At 46.4% G+C, this 12,514-nt stretch overlaps 1 protein-coding gene across 3 annotated transcripts in view; it reads left to right on the forward strand.

Moving 5' to 3' along the window:
* Window positions 1-12,514, forward strand: part of LOC139549440 (protocadherin Fat 3-like) — a 389,617-nt gene that overhangs the window by 286,161 nt on the left and 90,942 nt on the right. For 2 of the 3 annotated variants that reach the window (XM_071359937.1, XM_071359938.1), the window contains exons 5-6: window positions 5,059-5,373; window positions 5,991-6,201. In XM_071359937.1, coding sequence (XP_071216038.1) covers window positions 5,059-5,373; window positions 5,991-6,201 — 526 coding nt within the window. Of the gene's footprint in view, window positions 1-5,058; window positions 5,374-5,990; window positions 6,202-7,744; window positions 7,814-12,514 lie in introns of all 3 variants that reach the window. The other variant, XM_071359936.1, reaches the window with a different exon arrangement.

Consider the following 12,514-nt stretch of genomic DNA (forward strand, 5'->3'; position numbering starts at 1 on the left):
GCAGTGTGTTTTCAGTAAGGCAGTGTGTTTTCAGTAGGGCAGTGTGTTTTCAGTAGGGTAGTGTGTTTTCAGTAGAGTAGTGTGTTTTCAGTAGGGTAGTGTGTTTTCAGTAGGGTAGTGTGTTTTCAGTAGGGTAGTGTGTTTTCAGTAGGGCAGTGTGTTTTCAGTAGGGTAGTGTGTTTTCAGTATGGTAGTGTGTTTTCAGTATGGTAGTGTGTTTTCAGTAGGGCAGTGTGTTTTCAGTAGAGCAGTGTGTTTTCAGTATAGTAGTGTGTTTTCAGTATGGCAGTGTGTTTTCAGTAGGGTAGTGTGTTTTCAGTAGGACAGTGTGTTTTCAGTAGGGCAGTGTGTTTTCAGTATAGTAGTGTGTTTTCAGTATAGTAGTGTGTTTTCAGTAGGGCTGTGTGTTTTCAGTAGGGCAGTGTGTTTTCAGTAGGGTTGTTTTTTTCTTGTAAGGTAGTGTATTTCTAGTAGCGTCGTGTTTGACCATTAGGGTAGTGTGTTTGTAACAAGATCCCCACACTCATCTCTGGAAGTTTATCTTGTTTTCCACGTTTCAGGGTGACTTTTCAGCATCTTTTTTTACTGTCAGAGAGAAATGCAAGAGAGTGAGAAAACAAAGGAGTTTAGCCTGTCAAACCAACTCTCAGAGAAGGTGCATTGTAACTTGAGCTTCAGTGAAAATAGCATTTTTCCACCTTAGACTATTTTATCCAAATCATGCTGTGTTGTTGTTGCTTTGTGGTTCTAGTTGAGGCCTTTTGGCACTACCCTCAATGGCACACAGACAAGCATCATCTGCCTTTGGAGTTTCCAACAGCTGGCATTCTTTATTCCCCACCCACCCGTGCTACTCTCCACTCCAACCTACGACTGCGCCCAATCAGACAAGTCCTTATGCAACGCTCCTCTCAATCGCACCTCTCAGTCTTTTCCCAACCACTTAATTGGCCTGTTTCATGTTAACATACACTACCGTTCAGAAGTTTGGGGTCACTTAGAATTGTTCCGGAGTTGCCTCTTCATTTTAATGAAGCTGCCAGTTGAGGACTTGTGAGGCGTCTGTTTCTCAAACTAGACACTCTAATGTACTTGTCCTCTTGCTCAGTTGTGTACCGGGGCCTCCCACCCCTCTTTCTATCCTGGTTAGAGCCAGTTTGCGCTGTTCTGTGAAGGGAGCAGTACACAGCGTTGTACAAGATCTTAAGTTTCTTGACAATTTCTCACATGGAACAGCCTTCATTTCTCAGAACAAGAATAGACTGACGAGTTTCAGATGAAAGGTCTTTGTTTCTGGCCATTTTGAGCCTTTAATCAAACCCACAAATGCTGATGCACCAGATACTCAACTAGTCTAAAGAAGGCCAGTTTTATTGCTTCTTTAATCAGGACAACAGTTTTCAGCTGTGTTAACATCATTGCAAAAGGGTTTTATAATGATCAATTAGCCTTTTAAAATTATAAACTTGTATTAGCTAACACAACGTGCCATTAGAACACTGGAGTGATGGTTGCTGATAATGGGCCTCTGTACGCCTGTGTAGATCTTCATTAACAATGTCTACACTGTCTTTCTGATCAATTTGATGTTTTTTTAATGGACTAGAAATGTGCTTTTATTTAAAAAATATGGACATTTCTAAGTGACCCCAAACTTTTAAAGGGTATTGTATGTACAGTATAATACACTGATAGCTCAATAGCTGTTGGGTCTTCTGTAATAATGTCTGTGTATAATCAGTGGATATACAGAAGCTTAGTGTATACAGTATATTAGTATGTTTTAGCTGCATTAGCGTATGTTCAGTGTATGCTAGCTAGCTTGTCTGTGCCGTCCTTGTGCTGCTGTTCTGTGCTGCTGTATGTTGTTGGCAGGCCATGTTTTCCCCAGGCTCTCCTGTCTCTCTTTCATTCTGTTTCTCTCTCTCTCTCTCTCTCTCTCCTCTCTCACTCTCTCTCTCTCTCCTCTCTCTCTCTCTCTCTCTCTCTCTCTGGTTCTCTTTCTCCTCTCTTTCACTCTGATGAATGGAGATCTGTTAATGTCGACCTTTAGCGAATATTGTTGTCCTTCACTGTGGCCGCCACTTGCTTGTTCACCCTTTTCCCTCTCTGTCTCTACGTCGCTCTCACTGTGCTGTACTGAGTGGATTACATTCACTCACAGAGGGGGTCAACCAACACAGGCTCGGAGGGATGTTCCCAAAGTCCTTCATTTCTCATTCATCCTCTCTTCTTCCCGTATGCTGTCATTTAGGTTCCTTTCACCCCCCCCTGTTGTCTTCCTCAGCTCCCTTCCTCCCTCCTCCTCTCCATTCAATTCAAGGGCTTTATCTGCATGGGAAACATATGTTAACATTACCAAAGCAAGTGAAGTAGATCATAAACAATAAAAATGAACAGTAAACATTACACTCAGAGGTTCCAAAATAATAAAGACATTTCAAATGTCATATTATGTCTATATACAGTGTTGTAACGATGTGCAAATAGTTAAACTACAATAGGGAAAATAAATAAACAAAAATATGGGTTGTATTTACAATGGTGTTTCTTCTTCACTGGTTGCCCTTTTCTTGTGGCAACAGGTCACAAATCTTGCTGCTGTGATGGAACACTGTGGTATTTCACCCAGTAGATATGGGAGTTTACTCTCCCTACCTCCTCCTTTCCCCCTCTCCCTAGTTACCTCCCTCTCTCCCTCTCCTACTACTAACCCTCCACCACCCCTCCCTCTCTCTCTCTCCCACTACTAACCCTCCACCACCCCTCCCTCCCTCTCTCTCCCGCTACTAACCCTCCACCACCCTTCCCTCACTCTCTCTCTCACTACTACCCCTCCACCACCCCTCCCTCACTCTCTCTCCCACTACTCCCCCTCCACCACCCCTCCCTCTCTCTCTCTCCCACTACTACCCCTCCACCACCCCTCCCTCTCTCTCTCTCCCACTACTACCCCTCCACCACCCCTCCCTCACTCTCTCTCTCACTACTACCCCTCCACCACCCCTCCCTCACTCTCTCTCCCACTACTACCCCTCCACCATCCCTCCCTCACTCTCTCTCCCACTACTACCCCTCCACCACCCCTCCCTCACTCTCTCTCCCACTACTCCCCCTCCACCACCTCTCCCTCACTCTCTCTCCCACTACTCCCCCTCCACCTTTCTCTCTCCCACTACTCCCCCTCCACCACCCCTCACTCTCTCTCTCTCCCACTACTAACCCTCCACCACCCCTCCCTCCCTCTCTCTCCCGCTACTAACCCTCCACCACCCTTCCCTCACTCTCTCTCTCACTACTACCCCTCCACCACCCCTCCCTCACTCTCTCTCCCACTACTCCCCCTCCACCACCCCTCCCTCTCTCTCTCTCCCACTACTCCCCCTCCACCACCCCTCACTCTCTCTCTCTCCCACTACTAACCCTCCACCACCCCTCCCTCCCTCTCTCTCCCACTACTAACCCTCCACCACCCCTCCCTCCCTCTCTCTCCCGCTACTAACCCTCCACCACCCTTCCCTCACTCTCTCTCTCACTACTACCCCTCCACCACCCCTCCCTCACTCTCTCTCCCACTACTACCCCTCCACCACCCCTCCCTCTCTCTCTCTCCCACTACTACCCCTCCACCACCCCTCCCTCTCTCTCTCTCCCACTACTACCCCTCCACCACCCCTCCCTCACTCTCTCTCTCACTACTACCCCTCCACCACCCCTCCCTCACTCTCTCTCCCACTACTACCCCTCCACCATCCCTCCCTCACTCTCTCTCCCACTACTACCCCTCCACCACCCCTCCCTCACTCTCTCTCCCACTACTCCCCCTCCACCACCTCTCCCTCACTCTCTCTCCCACTACTCCCCCTCCACCTTTCTCTCTCCCACTACTCCCCCTCCACCACCCCTCACTCTCTCTCTCTCCCACTACTAACCCTCCACCACCCCTCCCTCCCTCTCTCTCCCGCTACTAACCCTCCACCACCCTTCCCTCACTCTCTCTCTCACTACTACCCCTCCACCACCCCTCCCTCACTCTCTCTCCCACTACTCCCCCTCCACCACCCCTCCCTCTCTCTCTCTCCCACTACTACCCCTCCACCACCCCTCCCTCTCTCTCTCTCCCACTACTACCCCTCCACCACCCCTCCCTCACTCTCTCTCTCACTACTACCCCTCCACCACCCCTCCCTCACTCTCTCTCCCACTACTACCCCTCCACCATCCCTCCCTCACTCTCTCTCCCACTACTACCCCTCCACCACCCCTCCCTCACTCTCTCTCCCACTACTCCCCCTCCACCACCCCTCCCTCACTCTCTCTCCCACTACTCCCCCTCCACCTTTCTCTCTCCCACTACTCCCCCTCCACCACCCCTCACTCTCTCTCACTCCCTCTGTAAATCATTAGCATTTCTCTCCGTATTGCGACGGCACCTCCTCGCTGTGTCATTTCTAAAATGACAGATTTACTTTTTAAACAAACCCAACAACAAGCGCTGGGGAAATTAATTGTAGCTTTTTGTTGAATTGATGGCAGCTGGCGACGTCCTTTATCTCCCCCCGAAAATGAATATGAATGTATTTTATGGACGGGACGGGGTGGATTCCATCTCTCATTGGCTAACTCATTCTCTGGCCCCTCCCCCTTTTGCATTTATCTACAAGAGGCTCTCCGTCATGGTGAAGTAGGAGCAGAGCCAGATGAATTACCTGTCAGAACACAGGAAAGAAGATAAAAAGCAGAGCCATCCCCACTTGGGAAATATGACGATGTGTTCCAGTTGTCAGACAAACGCAGGACAGAATGACTGTTGTAATTAGTGTAGACGGGGGAAAAAACTGATGTGAATCTTAACAAATGTCTTATTTTTTCTCTCTGTTGTGTGTGTGTGTTTACATGTGTGTGTGTGTGTGCGTACTTGTTTTTCTGTCTTTTCGCCTGTGTGTGCATATGTACGTCTCTGTGTGCATGTGTGTGTGTCTGTGTTTGTCCCTGTCTCTGTGCTTGCCTGTGTGTGTCTGTCTGATTGTCTACGGTTACATGTGTGTGGATACGCAGGTCACGGTGTCGGACGGCGGTCCCAGCCCCAAACACACCACGGTGTGGGTGATCGTCCACGTGCTTGATGAGAATGACAACAAGCCCACGTTCCCAGAGAAGGTGTACCAGATCAAGCTACCAGAGCGGGACAGGAGGAAGAGAGGAGAGTCTATCTACAGGGCCTTTGCCTACGACAGGGATGAAGGGGTTAACGCTGACCTCTCCTACAGCATCGTCGACGGCAACGAGGACGGCAAGTTCTTCATCGACCCCAAGACGGCGGTGGTGTCATCACGAAAGCAGTTCACCGCCGGGAGCTACGACATCCTCACTGTATGTGACATTTGAACTTCACTTTGAATCTGTGTTTGTCTTTCTAACCAACTGCCATTCTCTTTGTCTTTTTCTACTCTCTCTCTCTCTCTCTCTCTCTCTCTCTCTCTCTCTCTCTCTCTCTCTCTCTCTCTCCCCCTCTCTCTCTCTCTCTCTCTCTCTCTCTCTCTCTCCTCTCTCTCCCCCCCTCTCTCTCTCTCTCTCTTTCTCTCTCTCTCCTCTCTCCCCCCTCTCTCTCTCTCTCTTTCTCTCTCTCTCCCCCTCTCTCCCCTCTCTCTCCCCCCTCTCTCTCTCTCTCTCCCCTCTCGCGCTCTCTCTCTCTCTCTCTCTCTCTCTCTCTCTCTCTCTCTCTCTCTCTCTCTCTCTCTCTCTCTCTCTCTCTATCGCTCTCTCTATCGCTCTCTCTCTCTCTCTCTCTCTCTCTCTCTCTCTCTCTCTCTCTCTCTCTCTCTCTCTCTCTATCGCTCTCTCTCTCCACTCTCTCCCCCATCTCGCTCTCCCCCCTCTCCCCCATCTCTCTCTCTCTCTTCCCTCTCTCTCTTCCCTCTCTATCTCTTTCATTTAGACAAATGTACAAAAAGCTCCTAATTCAAGTCTTGGTTCCTCCCCATCCCCAGATCAAAGCCACAGATAATGGACGCCCCCAGAAGTGGTCGACGGCACGCCTGCACATCGAGTGGATCCGTAAGCCCCCGGCCTTGGCGAATCCCCTCCTATTCGACGAGCAGTACTACAACTTCACCGTCATGGAGAGCGACAAGGTGGCCGAGATAGTGGGTGTGGTCTCAATGCAACAGAACTCCAATCCCCTCTGGTTCGACATCATAGGTAAGGCTCCGCCCAGAGGCGGGGGCTGGTGGGTGGGGTTTGTTAGTGGGAGGCATATATCTGACTGGCTGAGGTGAGGTCAGTCAGGTAGGCTGTGTACCATTATTGGTGCATGGGGTTTGGGTTGACGGTTTGGTTTGATGTGTGTGTTTGTGCGTGAGGCCCAGCTCAGGTACTGTGACCTCACTGCATGGTCTGTTGCCAGTGTGTCTCTCTCTCTCTCTCCTCTGCCATCCCACGGTCACCATGGCGATTTGAGCACAAACCACCAGCTGTAAAGGTCTGTATGTCAGTGGAGAAGCAATTGAGATGTCTCAAAGTCCCTGCCAGATATTCTGGGAACTCTAGTGGAGAAAAATGGCATGAGCTTAAAGGGGTTAATTCACTGTCTTTGGAAGACTGACACCATCTTACATTTAGAAATGAACTGCCCCTTTAAAGTGCTTTAATATTCATGCTGTTTTTTACCATAAGGATTGATCCTCATTCTACCAACTACAGCTGCTAAGAAATATGTCTTTGACATGCTGATTTCAGAAACAATTTAATGTGTCTTATTCTCACTGTAAAGCATGTTGTGTAAGATCAGTGGAATGTCCCTTTAAGAGGCTTGAAATGCCAGGGACATGCCACACAAAGTATTTTCTTTATCTGAAACCTTTTGATATTTTGAGTCTAATCCCTATCCACATAAAAGACTCAACAAGGTTATGTGATGTTCCGTTTTTATATCTGCAGTTTTCTGCAAACAACAGCCACATTTAACAAGTTCACGTTGTTTGGTGAATGAATTACTGTCAAAGCTTGTCGGTTTTAATCTTGCTTTAATAATTTTCATTAATTTAATAAACATTGTAAAATCCATGTAGTTTTATTAGAAATTACATTTTGTTAGAATTAACATGATTAGGCTGTTCAACTTTCTAGGAATTGATTGTGGTCCGTCTATATAACTATTTTTATATAATGTAATATAATATTTATAAAGCTGACAATTCTCTAGCCGAACTGCACTGTGGGTAGGTAAGTTTATGTTGAGCGCATTCAGTCCAGAGACAAGTGGATGGACTACATGGTCAGGTCCTCATTTCCCAGAATGCTCCATGATCCATCTCTCTTTTGTTGTCACTGAGCAGTGGCGGTCAGTGTGTGTTCCAGTGGGAGATACCTTCTGGCTTGTGCTTCCAGCTCTAGGCTCTCTCTGACTATGGCTGCTCTCTCTGGCCTACTACTCTACTCTCCTCCTCTTCTGTACGCTCCTCTCCTCCTCTTTTCTCTGCTCAATGCCTCACTTGTCCTCTGGAATCACATCTCTCTCTCCTTCTCTCTCCCTCCTCTTAATTCCTCCTCCCTTTGCCCTATGTATCTCCCTGTCCTTCCATTATTTCCTTACTTTCCTCACCTTCTCTTTCCTCCTCCTCCCCTTTTCTGTCTCACCTCCACTCCCCTTCGCACCCTCTCCCGCTGTCTCTCTTCTTTCCTTTCTCCCTGTCTCACTCTTTCTCTCCTCTTCTCTCCTCTCTCAATGCTTCGTGTCTGGAAGGTCCCAGGCCTTTCCAGGAGATGTTCTATATACTGCAGACCGCTTGTGGCAGGAACTGTTCCACAGAAGGTATCTCAGTTTGACTCCGAACTGCTTTTTTCTGCTTCCTTTTCCTTTACTTCCTCTTTTGTTTTACCCATCATTCACCTGTGCTTTTCCCATCATTCACTATGTGCCCAGTGCTGCTCACGCCTTCGTCTGATTGGTTGGTTTGAGGCAAAGGGGGTGGGGCAGGTAAAAGGGTTTTTCCCTACACAGAAGCTCGACAGAATGGATGGTTGTGTGTGTGTGTGTGTGTGTGTGTGTGTGTGTGTGTGTGTGTGTGTGTGTGTGTGTGTGTGTGTGTGTGTGTGTTGTACATCCCACACAGAAGCTCAACGGTCGCTCAACGGAGTGTGGATGTGTGTGTTTGTGTGTGCTTCCCTCATGTATAATGTACAGTGTAACTCTTTCTTCCAAGGTTAACATAAGTGATTTGTTTTGGAGAAATTCCTTGCTGTACTAAATTGGCTATCAGACTCTGTGGTGTCCCTTTATAGTGAAGCCCATATCTGCTGCCATGGCAACGATCCCTGAGCGACCCTGGCGACAGCTTTGTCTAATGACCTGCTAAAGCATCAGTGTTTGGGGAAACATCACGCCCACCATCCCCGAGCTGTCAGCTACACACACACACACAGAAGTGGAATCACAAGCACACACACACACACACACACACACACACACACACACACACACACACACACACACACACACACACACACACACACACACACACACACACAGAGGTGGAATCACACGCACAGGCACACACACACACAGAGGTGGAATCACACGCACAGGCACACACACACACACACAGAGGTGGAATCACACACACAGGCACACACACACACACACACACACACACACACACACAGAGGTGGAATCACACGCACACACACAAACACACACACACACACACACAGAGGTGGAATCACACGCACAGGCACACACACATGCAGGAACACACGTACGGACACACACAAACACTTACCCACAGAAAACAATACACACACACTCTTTTGTACTCACACATACACGCGCACACATACAGACACACACACACTACATTATTACATATACCTCCCACTGACGACCCAATTAAGTGGATGGCTGGATAGTGGGAGTTGTGGGAGTTGTGGGTTAGGGGTGAGCACATGGTCACTGTGCCCCTGGTTAGAGAGGGTCCCTCACTGTAACTGTCTGTTTCTCTGCCACAGGCACCTTTCCAAACAGAGGAACCAACAGGGAGAGGATGGAGGGAGAGAGAGGGAGAGGCGAGGGGTAGGGATAACGATAGAGAGAGGGAGAGGCGAGGGGTAGGGATAACGATAGAGGGAGAGGCGAGGGGTAGGGATAACGATAGAGAGAGGGAGAGAGAAAGACAGAGTGAAGAAGAGATGGAAAGTGGAGGAGTGAAATGAGAGACTTATTAAAAATGGAAGGAGCAGAGGTCAGAAGAGAAAGAGATGAGAAGAGGAGAGACTTATTAAAGAGAGAGGGGCTTAGTGAAAAGTGGAGAGAGGGAGAAAGGAAACATAGGTGGGACAGCCTCAGGGATGGATTGGATTAGAGTGAGGAGATGGAGGGAGTGTTATAAGAAAATGCCCAGGTGTGTGTGTGTGTGTGTGTGTGTGTGTGTGTGTGTGTGTGTGTGTGTGTGTGTGTGTGTGTGTGTGTGTGTGTGTGTGTGTGTGTGTGTGTGTGTGTGTGTGTGTGTGTGTGTGTGTGTGTGTGTGTGTGTGTGTGTGTGTGTGTGTGTGTGTGTGTGTGTGTGTGTGTGTGTGTGTGTGCGCGTGCTCAGGAGCCAGGTGAGAGTAGAGGAGCTAAACACTGTGATTCATTTACGGGCCAGACCCAGACATCCCAGGCCATTATTCACCAGAAGACCATGGACACACGCACGCACACACACACCACACCACACTCACACACTGACACACACACACTTAATTATGCACCTGCACACACACACACACGTAAACACGAATCCACTGCTAAACGCATTACTGCCCAGAAAGTAAAACATAGCCATTTGACTATAATTTAGCTGCTATTAAACCTCCTAAACCCAAACACACACACCGTCCAAACGGATGCTGTTTTAACCACTCAACGTTTGCCATGTCAACCATCCAGCCAGCACATCCTATAAACACTTCATCAAGTTGTCCTCTTATAGACGAGCCACCACAACCCTACACTACATTCTGAGCAGCTGGTTTCCATATATCAAGTCAACCCAGACAGCTGGGTTCTATATATCAAGTCAATCCAGACAGCTGAGTTCTATATATCAAGTCAATCCAGACAGCTGTGTTCTATATATCAAGTCAATCCAGACAGCTGAGTTCTATATATCAAGTCAATCCAGACAGCTGAGTTCTATATATCAAGTCAATCCAGACAGCTGAGTTCTATATATCAAGTCAATCCAGACAGCTGAGTTCTATATATCAAGTCAATTCAGACAGCTGAGTTCTATATATCAAGTCAATTCAGACAGCTGAGTTCTATATATCAAGTCAATCCAGACAGCTGGGTTCTATATATCAAGTCAATCCAGACAGCTGAGTTCTATATATCAAGTCAATCCAGACAGCTGAGTTCTATATATCAAGTCAATCCAGACAGCTGAGTTCTATATATCAAGTCAATTCAGACAGCTGAGTTCTATATATCTAGTCAATCCAGACAGCTGAGTTCTATATATCAAGTCAATCCAGACAGCTGAGTTCTATATATCAAGTCAATCCGGACAGCTGAGTTCTATATATCAAGTCAATCCAGACAGCTGTGTTCTATACATCAAGTCAATCCAGACAGCTGAGTTCTATATATCTAGTCAATCCAGACAGCTGTGTTCTATACATCAAGTCAATCCAGACAGCTGAGTTCTATATATCAAGTCAATCCAGACAGCTGGGTTCTATATATCAAGTCAATCCAGACAGCTGAGTTCTATATATCAAGTCAATCCAGACAGCTGAGTTCTATATATCAAGTCAATCCAGACAGCTGAGTTCTATATATCAAGTCAATCCAGACAGCTGAGTTCTATATATCAAGTCAATCCAGACAGCTGGGTTCTATATATCAAGTCAATCCAGACAGCTGTGTTCTATACATCAAGTCAATCCAGACAGCTGTGTTCTATACATCAAGTCAATCCAGACAGCTGAGTTCTATATATCTAGTCAATCCAGACAGCTGAGTTCTATATATCAAGTCAATCCAGACAGCTGAGTTCTATACATCAAGTCAATCCAGACAGCTGAGTTCTATATATCAAGTCAATCCAGACAGCTGGGTTCTATATATCAAGTCAATCCAGACAGCCTTGTTCTATATATCAAGTCAATCCAGACAGCTGAGTTCTATATATCAAGTCAATCCAGACAGCCTTGTTCTATACATCAAGTCAATCCAGACAGCTGAGTTCTATATATCAAGTCAATCCAGACAGCTGAGTTCTATACATCAAGTCAATCCAGACAGCCTTGTTCTATATATCAAGTCAATCCAGACAGCTGAGTTCTATATATCAAGTCAATCCAGACAGCTGTGTTCTATATATCAAGTCAATCCAGACAGCTGAGTTCTATATATCAAGTCAATCCAGACAGCTGAGTTCTATATATCAAGTCAATCCAGACAGCTGGGTTCTATATATCAAGTCAATCCAGACAGCTGAGTTCTATACATCAAGTCAATCCAGACAGCCTTGTTCTATATATCAAGTCAATCCAGACAGCTGAGTTCTATACATCAAGTCAATCCAGACAGCCTTGTTCTATATATCAAGTCAATCCAGACAGCTGTGTTCTATATATCAAGTCAATCTAGACAGCTGAGTTCTATATATCAAGTCAATCCAGACAGCTGTGTTCTATATATCAAGTCAATCTAGACAGCTGAGTTCTATATATCAAGTCAATCCAGACAGCTGAGTTCTATATATCAAGTCAATCTAGACAGCTGAGTTCTATATATCAAGTCAATCCAGACAGCTGTGTTCTATATATCAAGTCAATCTAGACAGCTGAGTTCTATATATCAAGTCAATCCAGACAGCTGTGTTCTATATATCAAGTCAATCCAGACAGCTGAGTTCTATATATCAAGTCAATCCAGACAGCTGTGTTCTATATATCAAGTCAATCTAGACAGCTGAGTTCTATATATCAAGTCAATCCAGACAGCTGTGTTCTATATATCAAGTCAATCCAGACAGCTGTGTTCTATATATCAAGTCAATCCAGACAGCTGAGTTCTATATATCAAGTCAATCCAGACAGCTGAGTTCTATATATCAAGTCAATCCAGACAGCTGTGTTCTATATATCAAGTCAATCCAGACAGCTGAGTTCTATATATCAAGTCAATCCAGACAGCTGAGTTCTATATATCAAGTCAATCCAGACAGCTGAGTTCTATATATCAAGTCAATCCAGACAGCTGAGTTCTATATATCAAGTCAATCCAGACAGCTGAGTTATATATATCAAGTCAATCCAGACAGCTGAGTTCTATATATCAAGTCAATCCAGACAGCTGTGTTCTATATATCAAGTCAATCCAGACAGCTGAGTTCTATATATCAAGTCAATCCGGACAGCTGAGTTCTATATATCAAGTCAATCCAGACAGCTGTGTTCTATATATCAAGTCAATCCGGACAGCTGAGTTCTATATATCAAGTCAATCCAGACAGCTGAGTTCTATATA

The sequence above is a fragment of the Salvelinus alpinus genome, chromosome 22, assembly GCF_045679555.1.
Source record: "Salvelinus alpinus chromosome 22, SLU_Salpinus.1, whole genome shotgun sequence".
Lineage (NCBI taxonomy): Eukaryota > Metazoa > Chordata > Actinopteri > Salmoniformes > Salmonidae > Salvelinus > Salvelinus alpinus.